The sequence below is a fragment of the Hemitrygon akajei genome, chromosome 8, assembly GCF_048418815.1.
Source record: "Hemitrygon akajei chromosome 8, sHemAka1.3, whole genome shotgun sequence".
NCBI lineage: Eukaryota > Metazoa > Chordata > Chondrichthyes > Myliobatiformes > Dasyatidae > Hemitrygon > Hemitrygon akajei.
In genome coordinates, this window is record NC_133131.1 from 21511905 (window position 1) to 21538536 (window position 26632).

The 26632-nt window shown below is 39.6% G+C and overlaps 1 protein-coding gene across 14 annotated transcripts in view; it reads left to right on the forward strand.

The window, feature by feature from the left end:
• Nucleotides 1-26632, forward strand: part of myo18ab (myosin XVIIIA b) — a 218052-nt gene that overhangs the window by 172500 nt on the left and 18920 nt on the right. For 11 of the 14 annotated variants that reach the window (XM_073053423.1, XM_073053414.1, XM_073053416.1 and 8 more), the window contains 6 exons: nt 11505-11621; nt 12518-12601; nt 15489-15626; nt 21184-21369; nt 22448-22587; nt 24374-24418. In XM_073053423.1, the coding sequence (XP_072909524.1) occupies nt 11505-11621; nt 12518-12601; nt 15489-15626; nt 21184-21369; nt 22448-22587; nt 24374-24418 (710 nt within the window). The remainder of the gene's footprint in view (nt 1-11504; nt 11622-12517; nt 12602-15488; nt 15627-21183; nt 21370-22447; nt 22588-24373; nt 24419-26632) is intronic. The other 3 variants (XM_073053424.1, XM_073053417.1, XM_073053427.1) reach the window with 1 other exon arrangement.

Below are 26632 nucleotides of genomic sequence, written 5' to 3' on the forward strand. Positions count from 1 at the left end.
GGATTACAGGAAACTGAATTCATTGAGTTATTGAAGGATTGTTTATTAACCCAGTATGTTAATGCACCATCAAGAGGGGAGGTCTGCCAAGATTTGATATTCAGGATATTAACATTCAGGATAGAGTTTTGAGTACGGAAGTTGTTGAGCCTTTAGGAACAAGTACTGTGCTCAGTTCTGGTCACCTCACTACACCTCACTGTGGAAGCCATAGAAAAGGTGCAGAGGAGATCTACAAGGACATTGCCTGGATTGGGGAACATGCCTTATGAGAATAGGTTGAGTGAACTTGGCCTTTTCTCCTTGGAGCGACGGAGGATGAGAGGTGACCTGATAGATGTGTATAAGATGATGAGAGGCATTGATCGTGTTGATAGTCAGAGGCTTTTTTCCCAGGGCTGAAATGGTTGCCAGAAGAGGACACAGGTTTAAGGTGCTGGGGAGTAGATACAGAGGAGATGTCAGGGGTAAGTTTTTTACTCAGAGAGTGGTGAGTGTGTGGAATGGGCTGCTGGCAACGGTGGTGGAGGTGGGTATGATAGGATCTTTTAAGAGACTTTTGGATAGGTACATGGAGCTTAGAAAAATAGAGGGTTATGGGGAAACCTAGTAATTTCTAAGGTAGGGACATGTTCGGCACAACTTTGTGGGCCAAAGGGCCTATATTGTGCTGTAGGTTTTCTATGTTTTTAAGTGATCAGATATTGTTAATCTCAAAGTTTATTGGGAGAGTTTATCTGTAAAACTAAAGCCATTAGATTGAATTTCAGAAAGGCAAAAACTTCAGAAGGTAAATTGAAAGGAACTGCTTGATGTTGAGTCAGTTGAGGGACAATGGGGTTGATTTAAAGAGATAATATGCTTAGTACAGGAAATGTTCTTACTCAAGGTTGGGAGAAGCAATAAAAACAATAGATCAACTGCATGGATGAATAAAGATATACATAAAAACTATTGTAGAAAAGACAGCTATATAAGTGTTACGAAAACCCCGTAACCAGGTAACTTACCAGCAAAGATAGATGGATCAGCTGAGTCGGATGCTACTATTTTCAACCGTTTTATTCAACAAGGGCACAAACGTATGGTTAATACAAAACATTCAGATCATCAAAACTCAATCTAAAACACCGATGTAATAATAATCATTCAAAACACAAGCTCGATCGTCGTCTAGGGGTAATGTAGATTTTATATCGTTCACTGGATAGCTAAAAGTCTTTTAGATCACGGCAGTTTCACTTAGTTGTCGGCAGAAGTGTCGCATTGGTGCACGTTTAGTTAGAAAGACAGAGAACATGAGGCATTTACCCGACAGGTTTTCCAACCTGTAGGAGGTAGTCGGAAGTCTCGTTGGGGGAATGGACTCTCATCTGTGGCTTCCCCTGTAGCTAGGCCGTCTTCCGTGGTGAAGTCGCCAATCCCAGGCAAGGGAAGGACGCACACGAACCCCACCACCGGCTGTAGCTATTAAAACGCTGTCGCAGGATTTCTAGCGTTTCTCCTTCGTGTGTTTCCTTGGTGCATCTGAGGGTCCTCCCCTCAGACCCGCCTTTATACTTCTTCACGAGATCGCAGGTGTCAATCAAGTTGCAGGTAATGCGATCTCTCTCTCAACCAGCCCACTTTGCCCGAGGGCTTTTCAGGTGGTCTCCATGAGACAATAGTCAAAGTCACTTTTATTCTGCGTCTTGGAAGAACGTGGTCTTTCGCACGTCTCCCTCTTGGGTCAGTTGACCCCCCTTAACTAGAGTTCTTGCGATTTTCACAAAGGAGGGGGCCAACGGCATAACATAAGAAATACAGAAAAATAGTAATGATGTTAACTGTAGGGCATATAAAAATGTACAGAGAGGAAATTAAGAACCTGGTGGCATGGTACTAAGACAATAACCTATCCCTCAACGTCAGCAAGACAAAGGAATTGGTTGTTGACTTCAGAAGGAGTAGTGGACCGCACGACCCCATCTTCATCGGTGGTGCACAGGTGGAACAGGTCAAAAGCTTTAAGTTCCTCGGTGTGAATATCACAAGTGACCTGACTTGGTCTAACCAAGCAGAGTTCACTGCCAAGAAGGCCCACCAGCGCCTTTACTTCCTGAGAAAGCTGAAGAAATTTGGCCTGTCCCCTAAAACCCTCACTAATTTTTATAGATGCACCATAGAAAGCATTCTTCTAGGGTGCATCACAACCTGTTATGGAAGTTGTCCTGTCCAAGATCGGAAGAAGCTGCAAGGACTGGAAGTGGGCTAACATTGTCCTGGTGTGTAAGAAGGGTGACCCTGACCCTGGTGTTACGTACCCCGTAACTGGGTGTCAGACCAGCAAAGATAGAAGTATCTGTTGGAGTCTGGTGGTACTATATTCAAAAGTGTTTATTAGTAAAATAAGCAAAACAATACCAATAATGCAAATATACATATAACACAAGTTAGCAGTAATAAACCTAAAAGTGTAGGAATAATAATAAGCAATAATAAACAAGCTCTATCGATGACTAAGGGTAAATGAATTGTCATAGAAAAGTATAAAGTTCAGTTCAGTTCATGAGTGCTGAGGTAGTTATGCTTGTTGTGTTGTAATCGTTGGAGAGAGATAGAGCGAGAGATTAAGCAGCTGCAGTCAGCAAACCTTCCTGTTGCCTTTTGATTCCGTTGCACTGTTGTTGTGGTGGTCATTCAGCTATGACCCCTCCATCCTTCAGCAAGACCGTTCTTCTGTGGTGGACTCGTCACTCTGGCATGAGTGGACACTCACACAAGTCCCCACCGGCCCTGCTGTAACACTGTGAGTTTTACTGACGGATCTCCTGGTTCGGTCTCCGAAGCCCCCCACCTTTCCTGTGGGTTCCAACACTCAATCAGTGTCCACTGGTGTGTCTGAAGAGTGTCTCTCCAGACCTGTCTTTTTATCCCCACTCACAGGGTCTCAGCTATCCATCATCTCTGAATGACTGTGTCCATCAAATCAGGCCACTCCTGCTATCTCCTGAGGAATGTTAACAAGCAAAGTAACGTCCTTGTAGTGTAAGTAAATACTCCAGGAAGAGTCATAATAAATCAACAGTCTCTCTCTCTCTCTCTCATCTGTAGCAAATGTTCGTGCCTGTGTTTCGTCTCTCTCTATCATGAGCAGCATAACAACAGCAATAGTTCGTAGTTCTCAGGAGGGGGGGGGGTTGGGAATGGTTAACTCTGCACCTCGTTGTCCATCAGGTCTGTTCAACACTCATAACACCCCCATCCTTCTGGAAATTTTCACCAAGGTGAAAATTAACTAATAAAGCACATTACTGAATTACAGAATTTAACAAAATACAGAAGCGGGTTTAACAACAAGAGTAATACAGATACATTTTCAAATTAACATCTGGATAGATGATCAGCAATTACATTGTCACTCCCCTTTACATGTTGTATTTTAATATCGAATTCCTGTAACAACAGACTCCAACTTAGTTACCTCCTATTTTTATTTTTCATGTTAGCCAAAAATACCAAGGGGTTGTGATCAGTATAAACAATTAATGGTCTCCGTGCTGAACAAATGTAGACCTCAAAACGCTGTATCGCCAAGCTAAGTGCCAACAATTCTTTTTCCACAGTGGAGTAATTTCTCTGATGCACATTGAACTTTCGAGAGAAATACGCCACTGGGTGTTCCACTCCATCCCCTGCTTTCTGTAATAGGACTGCCCCTGCAGCCTCATCACTTGCATCAGTCGCCAGGGAGAAAGGTTTCAAAAGGTCAGGTGCTTTTAACACAGGGTGATGGCACAGTATGGTTTTCAACTTCTCAAAAGCTTCCTGACAAGGACTGCTCCACTCAAATTTTTCCTCCTTCCGTAGGAGTTTTGTAAGTGGGAGGGCAACATCCACAAAGTTCTTACAAAATTTCCGATAGTACCCCACCATGCCCAAAAACCTTCTCAGTGCCCTCTTATTTGTTGGGACAGGAACCTCGGAAATAGCCTGTACTTTAGCCTGCACAGGAGCCAACTGCTCCTGTCCTACCACATACCCCAGGTACGTGATCGTGGCATGGCCAGACTCACTCTTTGCGAGGTTCACTGTGAGATGGGCTGCAGACATTCATTTAAATAGCTTCTCCACAGCCTCAAGGTGTTCATCCCATGTATCACTCCAGACCACTACATCGTCAATATAAGCTTTTGTGTTTGTTAACCCTTTAATCACAGCGTCAATCATTCTTTGAAATGTCCCTGGAGCGTTTTTCATTCCAAATGGCAACACATTGTATTCATAGAACCCTGATGGTGTGACAAAGGCTGAAGTTTCTCGAGCCCTGTCAGTTAAAGGAACACACCAGTATCCCTTTAGCAGGTCAGTCTTAGTGATGTATCTCGCTTTTCCCACTTTATCAATACAATCCTCCACCCTAGGGAGAGGATAAGCATATGTTTGTGTGATGGCATTCACCTTTCTGTAATCTGTACAGAATCTTATACTACGTCTGGCTTCGGTACAACCACGCATGGAGATGTCCATGCAGAGGAAGATTCACGAATAATACCAGCAGCTAGCATATGCTCAATTTCTTTTTCCACTAGCTTGTTCTTTTCCAAATTCATCCGATAAGGGGATTGTTTAATCGGCTGGGCTGAGGTAACAATAACATCATGCTCTGTTACTTTGCACCTCCTGGGAACATCTGGGCATAAATCTGCATGCCGGTTAATTAGCTGTGTCAGCTGCTGTCTTTGTGCAGGCTCCAAATGACTGACTTTATCAGCAAAGTTGGCCAAAATAACAGAGTTCTCTAGTCTGTCGGGTACTATGCTTATCTTTTCAAAACGCTCAGGCCCCTCCTTATCAATCCTTTCTGCCTCATCGGTCTTCGCAACAACGCCGACCACCGTGGGGGTCGTGTCATGATAACCTTTGAGCATGTTAACATGAACCAACTGGCTCGGCTTTCGCCTATCAGGTGTTTCGATCACATAATTCAGCGAGTCTAGTTTCTTAATCACTTTGTACGGCCCTTGAAACCTCGCCTGTAGGGGGTTGGTAACTACAGGGAACAGGACCAAAACCTTATCGCCCACTTGAAATTCTTGCTCTCGGGCTCGTTTATCATACCATTGTTTCATTTTAGTCTGGGAGTCTTTAAGATTTTGCTTTGCAAACTCACAAACTTTATGGAGCCTTTCACAGAACCTCAAAACATAGTCAAACACATTGACTTGCATGTTTGGACTAGACCATTTTTTCTTTGAGTAAGGTTAAAGGTCCTCTGGGCCTGTGACCAAAAACGAGCTCAAATGGACTGAACCCCAGAGATTCCTGAACCGTGTCCCTCACTGCAAATAACAGAAGTGGTAATGCGTCATCCCAGTGTCGAGTGTTTTCCTGACAGTAAGTTTTAATCATGGTCTTTAAAGTCGCGTGGAATCTTTCCAACGCTCCTTGAGATTCCGGGTGGTATGCAGAGGCTAGAATTTGTTTAACTCCCATCTGTGTCAACATTTGCTGAAATGCATGGGAAGTGAAGGTACTTCCCTGATCTGACTGTATCTCTGTAGGTAACCCTACCGTGGTGAAAAATTTAATGAGGGCCTTTACCACCGCAGGAGTCCTAATGTTCCCCAGGGGCATAGCCTCTGGGAATCAAGTAGCAGCACACATCATGGTCATGACATACTGCCACCTGCTCGCAGTTGTAGGCAAAGGACCCACAAAATCCACGATGATTCGGGAAAAAGGCTCCCCAAAGGCAGGTATGGGTCTGAGAGGTGCCTTAGGGATAACCTGATTTGGCTTTCCTACCACCTGACAAGTATGGCACCTTTTACAGTAGTCAACAATATCCTTCCTCATGTTTGGCCAATGAAAATCTTTCATAACCTTATCTACTGTCTTCCTTACTCCCAAATGTCCACCTAGAGGTCCCTTGTGAGCCAAGTTCAAAAGTTCATCCTGATAAACCTTCGGAACCACCACCTGGTGTACCACCGCCCAGTCCTCATTGACTGGCACCGTGGTCGGCCTCCACTTCCTCATTAACACTCCCTCCTTCAGATAGTATCCCCCTGGTTCCTTATCAATTTCTACTTCAGAAAGAGCTGATTCTTTCAATGCCACAAGCTCCTCATCACAACTCTGTTCCTTTATAAAATCCCTCCTTGCTAATGGTAGATCTACCTCCTCTCCGTTACTCTCCTTAGATCCACTATCCTTTTCCTTCTCATCCGGTAACCCCTTTTCATATAAGGTTGGCAAAAATGTCTCCGCTAAATCAACACTGGACTCATTTAAACTGGCTCCTTTCTCAGCCGCCTTTCTAGACATGCTGTGAGTGATTGCGCATGCAGGATAAATCTTGGAATCTATGGGCGGGTCCTCAGCACTTACAGGCTTACTTGTCAGCTTCACTGCTGAATACACATCACCAGCTGCCAGATCGTTACCAAGTAGGACGTCCACGCCGTCCATCGGTAGTTTCGACCGCACCCCTATTTCGACTGGTCCAGATACCAGGTCACATTTCAGAAATATCCTGTGCAAAGGTACGGCCTCGGTCCCTTTTCCGATACCTCTTAACACAACCTCCCCAGTCTCAATCTCAGGACCGAAATCTACCACTTTCCTTAGAATCAATGACTGATCACCCCCAGTATCCCTCCAGATCCGCACTGGAACTCCCTCCTTCACAGACACCGTCCCTTCCGAGATAAACTTCTCACGCCCCTCTTGTGCTCTATCTACCTTTGCCTTCCTCATTGATTTACTGACCGACTTGTATTTCCACCTGTAGGGATTGCAGTTTTCCCTTTTCCCTTCTCCTTCTTCGGAGCAAAGCACTTAGATGCTATATGACCAGCTTTCCCACAATTATAACATGTAAAGTTGGGAACCTTCCTGCCAGCCTGTTTTTCCTCCCCCTTACCTTTTCCACTAGCTCCCGACTTATTCTCTGTCTTAGCCGGTGGGCTTTCCCTGCCGTCCCTACTGCCTCTCTGATAGCTCTTGTTTGAGCAAAACTTTGACTTGTGGGTTAAAGCATACTCGTCTGCTAATTTGGCAGTTGTAGACAGAGTCTCTGTCTCCTTCTCATCCAAATACGTCTTCATGCTCTCAGGGATACAACCTTTGAACTGCTCCATCAATATTAACTGTAACAGTTTATCATAATCTCCAACAACCCCTTTTGAGGCGCACCAACGCTCACAATACATTTGCATCTCACGGGCAAACTCTAAATACGTGTGCTTCCACGGCTTTCTCAAGTTCCGGAACTTCTGCCGGTATGTCTCTGGCACCAACTCTTAACTCCTCAGTATAGCCCTTTTTACTTCCTCATAATCCTTAGACTCATCCATGGACAATGTCGAATACGCTTGCTGAGCCTCCCCCCTAAGTACGCTCTGTAACAGTACAGCCCATTTTCTCTCAGGCCATTTCTGATTCACAGTCACTTCCTCAAAATGGAGGAAGAACTTATCAACGTCCATCTCCTCGAATGGAGGTACCAACTGGATCTCCTGACCAATCTTGAACCCCTCATTTGGGTTGGCTGCCCGGTCTCTTCCCTGCGATGCCTTTAACTTCTCCATTTCCAGCTCATGCTGCCTCTCTTTCTCTCTTTCCTCCCTCTGCCTTTCAGCTTCCTCTCTCTGTCTTGCAGCATCTTCTCTCTGCCTTGCAGCCTCCAACTCCTTTATCTGGAACTCATGCTCCCTTTTCTCCTTCTCCGCAGCCAACCTTAATCTTTCCACCTGTAACTGAACCTCACCCTCGACTGGTTTCATCTCAGGGAACAGGTCCAATGCCCCCGACGGAAACACACCTTGGGATACATAATACTCAGCTATTGCTCTCTGTATTTCCAATTTTCTCATCGCCGGTTTCACCGCCGAGAGATTCAATCGTCTTGCAACACTCACCAATTCCACCTTCCTGGAATCCTCTAATGCCCCTGAAGTCAGGTTTTTTAGAAATTTGTCTATTTCCATCTCTGCTGGTTTCCCATCTGGTTATCTACACAACCAGAGCAGATAAGGGACTATTATCCCGAATCACCATAATTGTCCATCAGGTCTGTTCATCATTCATAACACTGGTAACTATAGACCAGTAAACTTAACATGTATCATAGGTAAAATAATGGAAATAACATGGAAAAGCAGCTGATAAGAACAGGTATATTAGCAGAAAACCAGCATGGGTTCAGAAAGGGGAAATCATGTTTTACTAATATGCCGGAGTTCTATGAAGAGACAATTAAAATTTATGATGATAATAGAGTGGTTGATGTCATTTACTTAGACTTTCAGAAGGCTATTGACAGGGGACCCCACAAAAGGTTAACAATCAAATTATAGGAGGTAGAGATTCAGGGTAAGGTGTGTGAATGGGTGCAGAATTGGTTCAAAAACAAAGAAAAACAAGTTATGGTGAGAGGATCATTTTAAAAGTAGGGTTCCACAGGGAGGACTTTCAGGGCTGCTGCTGTTTCTAATTTACATTAATGATTTAGATAAGCACAGAACAAATAAACTAGTAAAGTTTACAGATGACACAAAATTAGGGGGAACGGGCTGATAATGTTCAGGCAGCAGAATCAATACAGTTAGATCTAAACAAAATCCAGCTGTGGGCAGATGTATAGCAGATGAAATTTCATGTAAGTAGGAAGTAGAAATATTAGACATAAATATGCAATGGGGGGGTCTTGAGTTAGAAAGTGCACTGTATGAGAAGGATTTGGATGTCCTGGTAGACTCATCACAATCAACATCTAGACAATACACAGAATTGATTAGGAAGGTTGATAGAATATTGGGCTATGTAATCCGTTCAGTAGAATTGAAGTCTAGAGATGTTCTCCTGAAGCTGTGTAATGTGCTTGTGAGGCCACACCTTGAGTACTGTGTTCAGTATCGGTCACCATATTGTGTAAGGGATGTGAAGGCACTGAAGAGAGTTCAGAGAAGCATGACTAGACTCATTCCAGGTGTGCAGGGCATGAACTATGAAGAAATATTGAAAGAATTAAATCTTTTTAGCCTAAGTAGACATAGAATGAGAGGGGATATGATAGAAGTGTTCAAAATCGTTAAGGGTATAAGTAAAGTGGATGCCAGCTGCTACATCAAAATTAGTCCAGCAACAAGGACATGGGGCCATAGGTGGAGACTGGTTAAAGGGAGATTTCAGACTAACATCAGGAAGCTTTCTTTACACAGTGAGATGTGGGCACATGGAGCAAATTACCTAGTTGTGTAGTTGAGAGTAGTACCTTAGAGACTTTCAAACCTAAACTTGATAGTTATTTCAACACATTACGTGAATAGGAATTTGGTTGGCTTTGTTGAGCCAAATGTCCTGTTCTTGTCAAAAACTTTCTAACGTTCTAATATAACAAGGGTGCCTAAGACCTTTGCACAGTACTGTAGTAATTTTACACATTGCACTGTACTGCTGTGGTAAAAAAAATAATTTAATGAGACATGATAGATCATAAACCTGATAGATCATAAACCTGATTCTGATATTGGTCTCTATTGTGGACTAAGAGTGGGAAGGGGGCAGAGAGAGGGGAATCATGGTTGGGAAAAGGGGAAAGGAGAAGAAAGTGCCAAAGAGGCATCCTGCAATTAATAAACCAATTGTTTGGAATAAAATTACCTTGCCTGGTGTCTTAGGGCTGAGTGTGTTTGTATCTTCACCACCCCTTTCCCCTGGCATTCCTTTTCTGCCACCTGTACCACATCCCTCCTGTAGCGCTCTATCTTCACCATTCCCAACATCCTTCCTTCCCACTAGATTTACAAACTCACTCACCACTCAATATTAACAAATATAGTACTGTGCAAATGTCTTAGCCACCCATTTTTATTTATATAACTTTTGTATAGTACAAGGTATTTCAATTCTTGAATAGCAGAAGCCAATACAATACTTTTGAGAGGTAGTCACTTTAATAATGTAGGAAGGCCTAGTACCAAATTTGCATGTAGCAAGCTTACACAGGTGATAGTATGTTTAAGGTATTGTTAGCTGAGGGATAAACATTGGCTGAAACTACATGCGCGGCTTTGAAATTGTACTAAAGGGGTGCAGCACATTCACGTGAAAGGCCTATGGTGCTAGAAGAACTAGACATGCTTTCATGTATGTGCAAACTGGTAAAATTGCAGCACAGGGCCATATGTATGCTAACAGCAAATACTAACAATCTCACAACCACCAGATAAGATAGGAGTTTTACATTTCTGCCAAATCGAGTTGTGAATGGTGGGTTGGGCGAGTGGAAATTGACAATTAAACAGCTAATGGGAGGCAGCAGCTTCACACTGACAGAACTTGGCATAACATTTGTGACAGTCTTCAACTAGAAGGGCCAAGTGGATGATCAATGTCAGCTTCTGCCGGGATTTTCTCTGGAGCTTCCCACTGTCGCAGAAGCCCATTTTGAGCCTAATCTAATTAACTTTACCATTTAAGAAAAGCCTGAGGGCACTGGAACAAGAAAAGATATTGGACCAAACAATATCTCAGCTGCTTTGCTGAAAATCTGCTCTAGCTATGTTTTTCTAGTATAGTTAAACAACATTGCCTGGGTATGTCTTGTTCACAAAATAATCCCATCTGGCCAAGTGCCAAGAAGTCATTCTTGTAATTTTGGAATTGGATCCACTGTCAATATTTGTTAATTTTTTTTATTGAGATACAGCACAGAATAGACGCTTCCAGCAGTTCTTATTTAACAATGAGATGAATAGAATTTTGGGTATTGAGGGAATCAGGACATCATCTAGGATTATTGCAAGAAAGTATGTGTTCCTTACTGAATAGCGTATGAGGCACAAAGGCTGGAGGGACACTTCTGTTTCTATTTCTTATTTTGAAAACATGTAGTATAAATGCAAACACGAGGAAATCTGCAGATGCTGGAAATTCAAGCAGCACACACAAAACGCTGGTGGAACACAGCAGGCCAGGTAGCATCTATAAGGAGAAGCACTGTCGATGTTTCGGGCCGAGACCCTTCATCAGGACACCTTCAGTCTCGGCCCGAAATGTCAACAGTGCTTCTCCTTATAGATGCTGCCTGGCCTGCTGTGTTCCACCAGCATTTTGTGTGTGTTGCTAGTATAACTGCAGATCAGTTTCAAGCGCTGTCTCTTCCAAGTCAGAAATATGTGGATGCAAGCTCCACCAGTGATTTGTGTCCATTCCTGGAATGGTATATTCCAATGCTGAAGGCAATAGAGGTCATGCCTTTTGGATGAAGAAGTAAATGAAGTGACATGTCTGTTCAATCAAATGCATAAGATCATATAATCATATTTAAAGATCATCAGGGAGCGCACATTATTGACCAAGTGGATCGGCATTCTCAATCTCCAGTACACTATTTCCAACCTTGCATGGGAACCAGCTTCTCTCACAAGTTAAGAGAAATATTAGTTTGAATTAGTTTGAAATTTGAATAGTTTCATTCAAATCCATTTACAATTCACAACTATATTCTCCTACAGCTGGAAGAGCAGTTGAGTCGTCTTCAACGTGAAAAAAATGAGCTACAGAGCCGACTTGAGGAAGACCAAGAAGATATGAATGAACTCATGAAGAAACACAAAGCCATAGTAGCTCAGGTAAGTAGTATTGGATATTTTTCTTAATGACTTTACTGACTTCCTGCCCTTTATCTGGTTTGCAGGGTAAAATATGATTTGTACTGAAAAAGACACAATGCATTTTATTTAAAAAATGACTAATTTGGTACTATTATGTAAGTGATATAATTTAAGTCCATCTAAGGCATAGAATGGGTCAGATTTTCCATTGAACAAGCTTGTAACAGGACCATTCCCCAGAAGAGGCTGTAAAGGAGCCTTCCATTCATTAGAGTGCTGGCTATAAGCCCAAAACAATACTAAACTCCTCATGCAGTCAACAGGGCAATGTCAATTTCAATAGTTTTGCCAGCTTTCAGGCTGATATATGTATTCCCTAAACCTGTACCAGGTTAATTAGGTATAAGTATGCAGGCCTGTTAAAATGAATGGGAGAAATTGTCTGCTTAGGTAAAGTACCTTTTTATTTAAGTCTGTAAAAGTGTTTTTAAATACACTGTGTCCATATGTACTATCTTCCAACTTTTACATTTTAAAACACTTTTTGACTTAATTTTTAATAGGTCCCTAATAAGTTTTAAATATTTGTGAATGTTAAAGACCTTTAGCAACATTGATAGCTTTGACAGGCATTAAGTGTAGAGGTGGTAATTCCATTGTTATCAAAGCTATTCTGTCATATTCTGGAAGTAGCAATCTGTTGCCCTGGGTCACACTGAGGACCAGTCTGATGCATGATCCAGGGGCTGGTGAATGATGATCATTGGACTGTAATAATTGTGTTTTGTTATATTTTCAAACAAAGTGGACTTGTTTTTAGAAGAATAAGCTATTTACAGCTCAACCTTGCCTCCTTAATTCCTGAAATTTAATTTTTTTCAAGTTTGTATTTATAAAACTAAATATTTCTACAGTCATCTAGGGATCTGGCCCAGATTAATGAACTGCAGTCACAACTAGATGATGCCTATAAAGAAAAACAAGAATTGCAAGAAAAGGTATGCATCTTGCTGTTTTATGGTTTATTCTATTGTCATAATCTGTGTTGTCATGCTGCAATACCTAGACAATATTCAGGTATAGCATTTGGCAAGTAACATTCATGCCCCATAAATGGCAAACAAGTACAGCCTTCATGAAGGGAGGGTTTAATTATCTGCCTCTGACATTTGTTGGTATTTTTATCATCTAAGTTCAAGTATTCACCATTGACCAGAAACTTAATTGGATCAGCCACATTAATTAATTTCAAGCACAGGCTGGAGAGTGGTTAACCTTGAATGAGTGACTCACTGCTTATTTCACCAAATCCTTTGCCTCATTTCTGCAAGATACAAGATAAATCTTTAATGGAACATTTTCTACTTTCCTGAATGCAGAGCTTGTCACTGTACAACTTTAAACAGTCTATTTGATCAGCATCTGATCCACATTTACCTCTAAATGGTGGGTGTAATTTGCAGCATCAATGAAAGGCATTACAGTTATTTACCAGGAATACTTCAACAATATTTCCCAAATCTACAGCATTTACCCTTAAGGAGGATAAGAGCAATAAGCAAATAGAAACATTACCATCTTCAAGGCCCCATTCTGACTTAGATAAATATTGCAGTGCTTGATTGCCAGTGGATTACAAATGGATTCCACTATTGGAATACTTTAGCAATTCAAGGAGAAAGCTCACCACCACCTCCTCGTGGGCAGTTAGAGATGGACAAATAAATACAAATAAATAATTTGTCACCAACATTTTTAAATAAATAATGTAAATATTTTCTAATAAATTAAACTAAGTCAAGTAACGGAATTCGAATTTAACTGATTAGAATTTAATCTCTTTCTAGATTAATAAATGAATATGGGCTGAACAGCCTGCCTTAGTTATTATGATCTTTAGATTCAGTAGTAAATATTTGAAGCTCTGTCATTACAAGTCACTTGCTTTGAAGGAAAGAAAACTTGCATTTCCTGATTATCACAAAAAAAATCACTCCAATATTTATGTGAAGATAAGAATGATGAAGAGAATATTCAGAAGATGTTCCACGCCAATTGTTTTCCTGGCAGTCTTGGAACTTTCTGTATGAAACGAATGTGTGCATCATGTATTCCAAACTTGGCATGGTATTCAGCATTTCTGTACAAACAATGCTGATCAAAGTATCATGTAATTTAAAGGTTTAAAATAACATAGATTTCCTTCACTAGGGTGGAATAACCCCTTTTAAATTAAAACTAGAACATTGTTTAAATAGCCACGCTGAGTATCATTTGCGTAGTTACTGGTTAGGTACAAAAGACCTATATTTTTCAAATCTGTATGACAGCCAAGTGACCTGATCAGTAAAGTCCTGGAATATTTGTTTTACCATCTATCAGAAAACTATGATATCACTGTTAGAAGATGAGAAATATTTTTGAAATAATACTGTTTTGTGTGTCAACAATAAATTCATCAAGTTAGACAACCTGGAAACAGGCCCTTCAGCTCAAACTAGTCCGTACTGAGCAGGATGCCTACCTGAGTTAGTCCCATTTCCCAACATTTGGCCAATATCACTATAAACCTTTCCATTATGGCTATATTCACATATGGTTCAATTATCATTGAACCATACATGAATATAGCCAAACAAAACAGTCTTCCACCAGTGCTAAGGTGCAAAAGACAATGCCAGAAGTACACAGTGCACTGTACATAGCACATATGGTTAGAATTTCAGAACAGAATCAGTTACAAAGAGAAAAAAGGTAATAATTTAGCTTAAGTCCCTGCACGGCACAATTAGATTGATGGTAAGGTGGCCTGATCCAGCTTGTTCTTCCACCGAGTGAACACCAGATGGCAACACCAAATGTTGTAATTGTATCTACTTCTACCACTTCCTCTGGCAGCACATTCTATATATCCACTATCCTCTGTATAAAGAAGTTGTTCTCAATTACCCTTTAACTCTTTCTCCTCTGATCTCAAATATTTGCATTAGTTCAGTTATTTTCATTATTTGTTATTAAGGAATAAATTATTAGGTAGGAACATATTTATTATCCATGTTCAAGTTCAAGCTTAATTGTCATTCAGCCATGCATAAATACAGCCAAATGAAACAGTATTACTCCAAGGCCATGGCGCAAAATGCAGTGCCAACAAACATTCACAGCACAAGGCACAAAACGCACATTTAAGAGAACAGTACAATACAATCACACAAACAATATATAGTCCTAGTCCCTGAGTCCGTGATTATCACAGCAGTCTGCAGTGGAACACAGCTTGTCTTCCGCTGAGCAAATGCTTGAGAGCAGCACCTCAGCATGCCACACTGTGTCTGGCACCTTCTCAGCCTCTGTCCTGGATGGCTGCAAACAGATGACACTGCGGCTTGAAGCCTCGTTCTCGTGACGACTGAGGCCATGTAGCTCCCCTGCTGTCATTCCTGCCAATAAACCAGATAAACCAGCGAACTAGCTGGTGGTGAACTTGCAATTCCCATGATGTTTGAGACCTTCATGATTATAATAACACTCCCAATGGGAAAAAAAAACATAGAAATGATTGCCCAAATCAGCAAAGCTCGGAACTTCAAAGTGAGATATAGTAATGTTTGTGTAGCTGATTTAAATTTTCCAGGTGATGGAAGCAAGAACAGAGGGAGATATTGTCACCATGATCAACAGTTTATTTCATCCTGTAGGTTATATATACTGTAGCCACAGTACACTATTAAAGAAGTGTATCTTGAGCCCATTGTCAGGAACAGTGATTCATGTGGAATAAGGGAAATATGTTTTATTCAGCTGACTTCCAGTCAATTTGCATTAGTTTTAATCAATATGGCTGTATACATTCTGAATTGCAATTTTCTGTGCAACTTTTTCCAGTTACAAGGATTGCAGAGTCAGCTAGATTTTACAGAACAATCCATGGTAGATAAATCCTTGGTGAGTAGACAAGAAGCCAAGATTCGTGAACTTGAAACCAAACTGGAATTTGAGAAGACTCAGGTCAAACGTCTTGAGGTATGTAGTTGCAGCAAATCTCACTCTAGATTCCTTTGCATGCCACACAATTGAAAATATAAACTTAAAAGTATATATTTAAGACTCAACCAAAATGATCATGACAAAGAATGCGTTTGAAAGTTGAGCTGTGACATCACAGATTACCATACAAATCAAATTGAACATTAAATTACAAATAGAAAATAATTGTTTCTTCACAATCAAAATTGCGCTTTATTGTCATAGAACAAATACATTTATGCACAGGTGTGATGGAAAAACAATGCAACAGGATCACAAGCATCTAACATCATATAAGCAACGTTCATGAGAATTAAACATTATACATAATTTTTCAAGAAAGAACACAATTAGAACAAAAGAATGATGTTAGTGCATAGTGAGCAAGGTAATTATAGTCTTGTTAAATTGTCTTGATTAAGGTTTTGCCACTTTAAGGCTTTTCTTTCAAGTGACTGAAGAGAAGTAGCTGTTCTTGAACTTGGTGATGTGGGACTTCAGGTTTCTGTGCCTCCTGTCCAATGATAGCTGCAAGAAGATAGCAAGGCCTGAATGATGAGGATCTTTGATTATAGACATTGCCTTCATGGGGCAGCACCTCCTATAAATACTGCTGATGGTGGGGAAGTATGTACATGTTATATATTCAGCAGACTCCACAACTCTGTGCGAATTCTCATGTTCCTGCACAAGTTGCTGTACCAGAATATAATACATCTGTAAAAGTTTGTTAGATGTTCAGTGACAAGCCAAGCACCTTTAACTGCCTAAAATGATAAGGATGCTGACGCACTTTCCTTATGATTGCACTTGTGTGCTGGCCATGAATAGTTCATCCATTACGCTAACACCCAGAAGTGCTGATGATTCTCTTCACCAGCAATCTCCAAGTGTAGACTGGTGCATTCCTACCCTTTCCTGAAATCAATAATCAGCTCTTTAATTTTGCTGATGTGGATGGAGGTTGTTGTCATGGCACCACTCAACCATGTGTTCTATCTCACTCCAGTAAGCTGACTCATTATCACTTGTGATTCATCCAACAACAGGGTAGTTGTCAGGGAGTTTGTTTATGGCATAGGAGCTGTTCTGAGCTATTCTGGTACAGCAACATGGCTAGCACGTTTTGACAGAAATTGCATGGTGATAACCAACAGACGTAATGTTACAAATTTAGTGGATGTATATGAACAGGAAGACCTGTGTTATGTGCTTAAAAACTTTGAAGGTGACATTACATAATTTAGAGTGCATGTGGAATTCTGGATTTCATGAATAGAAGCATACTGTGCAAAAACAGACTGGTTATGCTGAATCTTTGCAAAAGTCCTAAAGAGAGCGCAGAAGAGATTTATTATAATATTTCAGTGGTTAAGGAACTACAAGGTTAGAATGAACAACCTTATTTCTCTTTCCATGGAATAAAAATGGTTGAGAGAATATGTAATAGTGTCCACAAGATCCTATTGTGTTTCAATAGAGAAAATCTCATTTAGTAGATGGAATATTAGGGGATACAGATTTAAAGTGAAGGGCAAATCAATTCTGGAAAATATGAAGGAAAAAGTTTTAAACTAGAGAGGTGAAGATCTGGAACTTGCTGTGTTTAAGGATGGTTAAATCACAGTCAATCGTGTAATTTAAAAGGGACTTGGTTAAGCACTTGAAGGGAAGTCATTTACTTGTCTACAGGGAGGTAGTGGGGTAATGGGCTGAATAAATGGTTCCTGATGACGAGGTAACACATTGGTACATATAAAACTGGCTGACAGGAATTGGAGAGTAGGCATGTGGGGTTTTCATGGTTGGGAAAATGGAAGGAATGGTGTACCTCAGGATCAGTGCTGGAGCTTCAATATTTTTATATTTTGTATTATGGACTTGGATAAAGGCACCAAAGGTGTGGTTGCTGATAACATAAATGTATGGAAGTTAGGAAGAGGACATAATGAGATATTGATTTGTTTCATTCATGGGCAGAGATTGGCTGGACAGGATTAGCCACTGGAATTTATAAGGTGGCAAGGTGTTCAATCTTGAACAACACACACAAAATGCTGGTGGAACGCAGCAGACCAGGCAGCATCTATAGGAAGAAGTACAGTCAACATTTCGGGTCGAGACTCTTCATCAGGACTGTACCCGAAACGTTGACTGTACTTCTCCCTATAGATGCTGCCTGGTCTGCTGCGTTCCACCAGCATTTTGTGTGTGTTGCTTGAATTTCCAGCATCTGCAGATTTCCTTCTGTTTGCGTATTTAATCTTGAGCAGTCTTGCTAGAATGGATGTGAAAAGGATGCTCTCTTTTGTGGAGAATATAATACTATTGGCCACAGCTTTTAAAAAGCAAGTGCTATCCCTTTAAGAAGGGAAAGATTGTTTTTACTGACAGTTGAATGTTTGGATGGTGGAAACTGATTCTTGATGGGCAAAAGAGTGAAAGATTACTGAAAGTAGATGATAATATAGAGTTGAGGTTATAATCAAATCAGCCATGATTTTATTGATTAGATGAACAGGCTCGAGAAGCCAAATTATTTCAATGGGTTAAGTGATCTCCTTTTTACAAAAACATTTCCATGATTTATCTATTGGTGTGACGTTGACTGATAGTTTTGGGGCGGAGAAAAACCATAGGCATATGCAGATAAAAGTGTGGTCTAGTCTTAGTGAGATGAGATTTGCAAAGGGAGAAACAATATTGAAATAATTGATAAAATAGAATCATGAGATGCAACAACTGTGATTTATAGATTACGAGAGACATAGATAGAACAGACAGCTAGTAGAAAATTTCCCGGGTTCGAAATGTCTAATACCAGATTAAGAGTGCATTAAAGGACAGAGGGGGGTAAGTTCAAAGGAGATGCATGAAACAAGTTTTTTTTTTACACAACAAGGTGGGTGCCTGACATGCACTGTCCAGGGTGGAGGTGGAGAAAATGCAATCATGGCATTCAAGAAGTGCTTAGGTGGGCACATGAATGTAAATTGGTTTATTATTGTCACATGTACCAAGATATAGTGAAAATCTGTCTTGTATACTGTCCATACAGATATTTACAACAGTGCATTGAGGTAGTACAAGGTAAAACAATAGCAGAATAAGGTGTTACAAGGTGCAAGGTTAGAAGGTTGATCAATGGAAGGATATGGGCATTGTGCATTTTGTTTAGATGAGCATCAATTACTTATCTAATTAGTTTGGCACTACATTGTGGGCCAAATAGCCTGTTTCCTTGCAGTACTGTTTTATGTCCTATGTTCTATATGGATTAGGATTTTTGTAACAAGGTAATGTGGATGTAGGAGGCGGTGTTGAAAAGGTTTTGTGTATTAGGGGGCAAACTCAGTTTAAATTTCAACGGTATTTCAAGGTTCTGCATTTCTGACCCGAACTGGAAGTTGAGAAGTTGACATAAGCAAGAATGGAACTAATTAAATGTTTATGTGAACTTGTTAAACTAGATGAATTTGCTTATGTTAAATTAGTGCAAAATATAGCCCAGTTAATCTTGATATCAGAGAGAACTTTATTTAGAGAATACAACTGAACTTCATGAAGAAAACATAAATACTGATTTTCAGTAGTTTTATGATTCCGTGCTTCTGGATGATAAAAACTGTAAACAGATCAATGAAGAAATGAGGTAAAATGTAGATCATGCCTGCAGGTTCAGCAGTGTAGCCAATTATATGTTGGAGAAGGTTGCAAGTAATCTAATTTCTCTGCAATGTGAAGTTAAAAAAAAACAGGAGGGAGCAATGTTATTAGAAAAGAAGCAAGTAAGGGCAACTGATGAAAGGTTAGAGTAAATATTAAAATGGAACAGGTGGTGAGACACTTAACTGGGATTTAGTTGTTGTAATTTTCTTATTGCTGCACTTTGTCTAAAGGAGGTATTCGTAACGGTATAGGGACACCTTCAAAAACAAAGTTTAGAAAAAATTGGGCAAGCTGGGATAGTAGTAATGAAAAGACAGGCCAAATTGAAATGAGAGGTTGAATAATATTGGAAAATTATAGCACTTCGACAAGGACTGATTCAGGGGAGGAGGACCAAAATAGTACCTGTAAAAAATTTTGCTGGCACATTACATGCATTTAGTGCTGCCTCTTGATTCTTTAAACTCCATCCATAATAATAAGATACATTATGGTTATGTTTATTGGCAAATGAAGCAGCAAATAATTGTTATACAACTCAAAGAGCAGCGAGGTGTTTTCACAGGAAATGTCTCACACTTCCTTGGCGCCGGCTAGATGGTTGTGACAACACATAATGATGGATGATACGTTTTGAAATCCTCATGGACTTGGTGTACATAAGTGTTGGGATAGTAAATGGTTAAAATAATAATACTATTTAGAAATTGCTTTTTTTCCCAATTCTCTTTTTAAAAGATTAGCGTTAATGATTTTGAACAAGTTTTCTAAAATGCTTCATTTATCTCTATCTGTCTCTGTTATACTTTTATCAATAACAAAACAATGAATACAAGTAACTAATCAACTGGACTCATCCTTTTCCTTGAAGTCCTTAATTAATTCATTAGTCAATGATAATCTCTTCTGTGATTTTTGTCACATCATGGTACGTGAGAGGATTTTTCATAAGATTATCACCAATTTGGGTATATGCCCTCAAAAAGGTTCCCCAACTCTGGATTATAGTTCTAGTTTTTGTGGCAAATGCAAGTTTATTTAGAAAAAATATATAATTTTTTGAAAATGTTATTAAGAGTTTCTGGTCAAACATAGATATATTTTTGTATTTTCCATTTGGGAAAAGGAAAGATGCATGTTAGCTGCAATTAAATTTGGTAAGAATTGCCTCATCTGACGTAAATGATTGTAAATACTCAGCAGGTCTCACAGCATTGCTGGTGAGAGAAACAGAACTTAACATTTTCCATTGATGATTTTCATTGACCTGAAATGATAATTCGGTCTCCCTCTCCAAAAATGTTGCCTGACCTCCAGAGTACTTATCATTTATTCTGTTTTTCAATTCACATAGTCAGCACCTGTGGTTTTCTTGAACAATTAATGATTATTGCACAGGGTACAGTTAATCAGAACAGAAACTTAATTTGAAATATGTATATAAACAACCCGAGAATTTATGCTGAATTCAGTTAGTTGAGCAGTCATAAACTCTAGCTTTCTTAAACTGAAATGGAAAAAAAAGTTTTAACAGATCCAATAAATTTTCCTGATTTTTAGGAATTGTGTTACACTTGTTTATAGACGATGCGAGGGCATGGTGAGAGAGGTACAAATTGCAAATGCAATGAAGGACATGCTGTTAATGTCAGCAGCTGCATCTGTCAGGATTTCTTTTTTCTGTTTTATTATCAATATTAATTGCCAAGCTATTAAAGGAGAATGGATACTCTTTCTCTCTTCTCTGCAACACTTGCAGTTAGAGTTTGAATTAGAGATGCTGATAGTTATTCAATCAGTAATATGTTATCTTCTACACAGTTTGAATTGGAGATGGTGATAGTAATTCAATAAGTAATATGTTATCTTTTTACTGTTTATATAGAGTTTAGTTGGTCGTCTCAAGGAAAACCTGGAAAGACTGGGAGAAGAAAGAGATCAGCGATCAGCTGCTGAGAATCGTGAGAAAGAACAGAATAAACGACTGCAACGACAGCTTAGGGATCTTAAGGAAGAAATGGGTGAACTTACCAAGAAGGAAGCAGAAGCCAGCCGTAAAAAACATGAACTAGTAAGTGAATAGAGCATTACAGTCTCTTCAGCCTATCTAGTCCATACTGAACTATCTACTCCCATCAACCCATACCTGGACCATAGTCTCTATATACCTCCCATCCATGTATTCATCCAGCTTTTGTTAATCTCTAACTACATCTTATTTTCACTTCTTAATATGAATGATAGTCATTTTGTGATTATCAAATGAATTCCCTGTTTATACCTTTGATCTAAATCAAACCAACCTTCGCACCTGCCCGGCTCCTGATGACTTTTGGAAAAATGTTGGGAAGGCTTCTCAACAAATTGCAATTGGTTTATTATTGCCACATGCACTGAGGTACAGTGAAAGCTTGTCTCGCATACTGTTCATACAGATCAAATCATTAGAGAGTATTGAGATAGTAGCAAAATAAAGTGCAACAGATACAGAGAAAATGCAGTGCAGGTAGATATAAGATGCAAGATCACAAGGTAGATTGTGAGTTCGAGTTCATCTTATTATACTAGGAAACCATTTAGTAATCTTATAACAGTGAGCTAGAAGCCGTTTTATGTGCCTGGTGATACATGTTTTCAGGCTTTTATACCTTCTGCCGGATGAGAGAGGAGAGAAATATGTGGGGTAGGTCAGGCCTTTGATTATGCTGGCTACTTTATTGGGCAGCAAAAAGTCTTTATGGAGACTGGAGGGGAGGCTACTTTCCATGATGTTCTGAGCTGTGGCTCTGCAGTTTCTTACTTTGCAGCTTCAGAAAGTAAGAAATCATGAAATATCAGCAAATTTATTTAAGGAAAACATTTGCCTGTATTTTCACTCAGGCTGATTTTTTTTTGCTTCCTGTGGAAGTCTTAAAACTTGTAAATAAATTATGTATATTATAAAAGATAGTACTTCATCCAAATTATATTCATACTTTAACCTCAGCAGTGTGGGACATTAATTCAGTATTGCTGAGCAAATACCCTGATTTGGTCATCTTCCATTTAAATAGAGGGGTAGATGTAAGAGACAGAGAATTCAGAGCCATTTTTATTTCCTTTTTGGAGATATTTTAACAATTAATCATGTTGGTGTTTTCATTTTATAGGACATGGATATTGAAAGTCTTGAAGCTGCTAATCAGAGTCTACAGTCTGACCTTAAGCTTGCTTTTAAAAGAATTGGAGATCTACAGGCAGCAATTGAAGATGAAATGGAAAGTGATGAAAATGATGACCTTATTAATAGGTATGCTTTGTGTGATGGGCAGCATTTCAGTCCTTCATTGCAAACTATAAAAGTTCTTTCAAAAAGCCAAATATGTGTAAACAGACCAGACAATATCACCATCTTACTAAACGCTATTAATTATTTTCAGGAGTCAAAATTTAGCAAACTCTGTCTTAAATGCATTTCTTTAAATGAAGGTCTAGAGCAGGGGTTCCCAACCTTTTTTATGCCATGGACCACTAACATTAAACAAGTGGTCTGTGGACCCCAGGTTGGGAACCCCTGGTCTAGAATAACATAGTAGCTAGTCACACAGAACATGTGGAGCGACATCCCAGCTTGTATGTTCAGTGCAAGTGAATGGTCAGTGTTATTGTATAGTACAGTCGGCCCTCCTTACCTACGGGGAATTGGTTCCGGGACCCCCTGCTAATACCAAAAAATACGGATGCTCAAGTCGGTGGACTTTAGGACCCGGCGGAGCTCCGGTGCTTATTTAACCTGTGTCAGTGAGGCAGACTTTAGAACACAGCGGAGCACTGGAGCTTATTTAACCTGTCTCAGTGCGGTGGACTTTATGACCCGGCGGAGTTCGGGACCCACTGCCCGCAGTGTTTCTGTTCCGGAAAACGATCAATATTGAAAATAAAGTGGAAATAATAAAGCAATCGGAAAGAGGTGAAACGCCATAGGTCATTGGAAAAGTGTTAGGCTACAGTCGGGATAAAGTGAGAATAATGGAGCATGTGAAGGCCCTGCCCTGCTGAAAGCTACAATTATTACTAAGCAAAGTGGTGGTTTAATTATTGAAATACATATGTTTAGGTGTTTTATATGCATAGAAAGGTAAAACTATATACTATATACTAAGGCAAACGTTTGACTGACTAACGCTAGATAATACCGGATGTACCTGTTCCGACGTAGAGAACTTTTGTTTTTTTTTTATTCCGGATCTGTGGTAACCTATGCACATCCTCCCATATACTTTAAATCATCTCTAGATTACTCATAATACCTAATACAATGTAAATAGTTGTTATACTGTATTGTTTAGTGAATTATGACAAGAAAAAAAGTCTGTACATGCTCAAACAATGAGTGCTGGAGAGAGAACTTCTGGGTTTTCCCAATCTGCGGTTGGTTGAATCAGTGCATGCAGAACCCACGGATAAGGAGGGCCGACTGTATAGTGCATGATACACATTTCTAAATAGAAAATATTAGAAACAGTTAGCAAGTCAGACAGGCCTTATGAAAAGAAAAATTAATGTTTCAGGCAAAGTGGAGTTTATTGTCATATGCAGAAATACATGTATGTGAAGGTTCAATGAAAGACTTCCTTGCAACAGCATCGCAGGCACATAGCATCATATAAGCAGCATTCACAAGAAAAAAACAGATGTAAAGTGTACTAAATTCTTATAAGAAAATATACAATTAAAGCAAAAATCAGCCAATTTTACTGCAAAGTGGATTGCTTTCAAAGGAATAAATTGAAATTTCTGATTTTATAGAAATTATATAGAATATATGCATGTAAGTTTGGGTATTTGCATAAGTGTAATTGGTTAGCTTGAAAATTTTATAATTTAGATAGATTATCAAATTTTAAAAGTGTACTAACCAGTATATTTTCATTAAAACAAGAATTTGGGGCTAATTTTCATTTATCATAATTTCTTTATATTTATTATTATTTATTTGCAACAGCATATTCTTAGCTATGTTCTTCCCAGCTACACTCAATTCTCTCCCGACTGGTGTATATTTTTTTTTGTGTTCACTTTTATTTTATTTACAGTTTGCAAGATATGGTGACAAAGTATCAAAGGAGACAGAATAAAACGTGAGAATCGTATCAGAATGCCTTTAAACATGTATCTAGATCTAACCTCAGCATGCCCTTAAAACTTAAGTTGAAGTTTATGTCTGCATGGCACTACTTTTCAAGCAGAAGAATGCATGTGTGTATAAGCCACTATAACACTATCATATGAGATCTCTGCTTTTTCAAAAGAGAGTGCCATATTGACTAATTTAATTAAGGCTTGCAATGGCATAATCATGTTAGTTTTGAAGACATTAGTCTCAAACACATATTAAAAGTAAATAGCTAATAGTGAACTATAGCAGTAGTATATATCCTACATTGTGCGATAGCTTAAAAAAAAGTACTTTACTGTGTGCTGGTTAAGCTTAACTAATAAGACAGAACAAAGAGTTAAATTGTACCACAGAGGCAGAATTCAAAAGGGCGAAGAATGCTGGACTGAAGGTGCTGTAGTGAAATGCTGGTAGCATTTGGAATAAGTTGGAAGCTCATGGTGTGGTTAGAGATTGGTTGGTATGACATTGTGGGCATCACTGAGTCGTGGCTGAAAGAAGGCCATACTTGGGAGCTTAACATCAAAGGATATACTTTGTATCGAAAGGACAGGCAGGAAGGCAAAGGCAGTGGTGTGGCTCCATTGTGAGATCATTGGAAATGTGTTCACCAAGGAATTTGAAGCTTGATACACGCTCCACTACATCTCCGTTGATGTAGATGGGGACATGAGTGTGGCTCCTAGTATGCCTGAAGTCCACATTATGGGAATTATGGGAATCCTATATAGTCCTCCAAATAGTAGACAAGTTGTGGTGTTGCAATTTCTGAATGCAGCTGGAAAAGGCATGCAATAAGGGTAATATCACAATTGTAATGGGGGGCTTCATATGCAAGGGGATTGGGAAAATTGGGTTGGTGTCAGATTGCAAGAGAAGGAATTTGTTGAACACCTACAAGATTGCTTTTTAGAGTAGCTTGTGCTTGAGCCTACTTTAGGAAAGGCTATCTTAGACTGGGTGTTGTGTAATAATTCAGATTTTATTAGGGAGCTAAATGTAAAGGAACCCTTAGGAGACAATGTTCATAATATGATTGTACTGCAATTTCAGTAGAGAAACATAAGTCACATGTATCAGTATCACTGCGGAATAAAGGCAATTACAGAGGCATGAGAGAGGAGCTTACCCAGGTGGATTGGAGGAGGATACTGGCAGGGATGACGGCAGAGCAGAGATGGCTGAAGTTTCTGGGACTAGTTCACAAGGCACAGGATAAATATATCCTACCAAAGAAGTTATTCTCAAATGGCAGGGGTAGGCAACCATAGCTGACAAAGGAAGTTAAGGACTGCATAAAAGCCAAGGAAAGGGCATGTAAGGTAGCAAAAGTGAGTAGTAAGTTGGATGATTGGGAAGCTTTTAAAGCAGGATACTAAAAGTTTTCTCAGTTATATAAAGAATAAAAGGAAGATGAGAGCTGATATTGGATCACTGGAAAGTGCTGCTGGTGAGGTAGTAATACGGGACAAAGAAATGACAGATGAACTTAATGGGTATTTTGCATCAGTCTTCATTGTGGAAGACACTAGCTGTATGCCAGAGGTCCGTGAGTGTCAGGGAGCAGAAGTGAGTGCCATTGCTATTACAAAGGAAAAAGTGTTAGGCAACTGAAAGGTCTTAAGATGGATAAGTCACCTGGACCAGAAGGACTACATCCTAGTGTGCTGAGAGAGGTTGCTGAAGAGATAATGATACATTGGTCATGATCTTTCAAGAATCACCTGATTCTGACATGGGCCAGAGAAAATCTGCAGATGCTGGAAGTCTAAGTAACACACAAAATGCTGGAGGAACCCAGCAGTCCAGGCAACATCTATGGAAAAAAAGTACCGTAGATTTCACACTACAGAGCGCACCTGATTAAAAGCCGCTGGCTCTAATTTTAGAAAGAAAATCAATTTTGTACTTGTACAAGCCGCACCGGATTTTAGGCCGCACCGGATTTTCGGCCGCAGGTGTCCCACGTTGTAATATGAGATATTTACACAGAAAGATATTACACGTGAGGATTTTTTAACTTTTAATTAAATCCATATGGTAACATAAACAAATACATATTGCAAATGCTTTTTTTCGAACCATGCCTGTAACGCGGCTACTTTTAAATATACATACGTATCGGTAACACAAATTACGTTGCGTATACTTTTTTACTGAACAACATTCCAATATC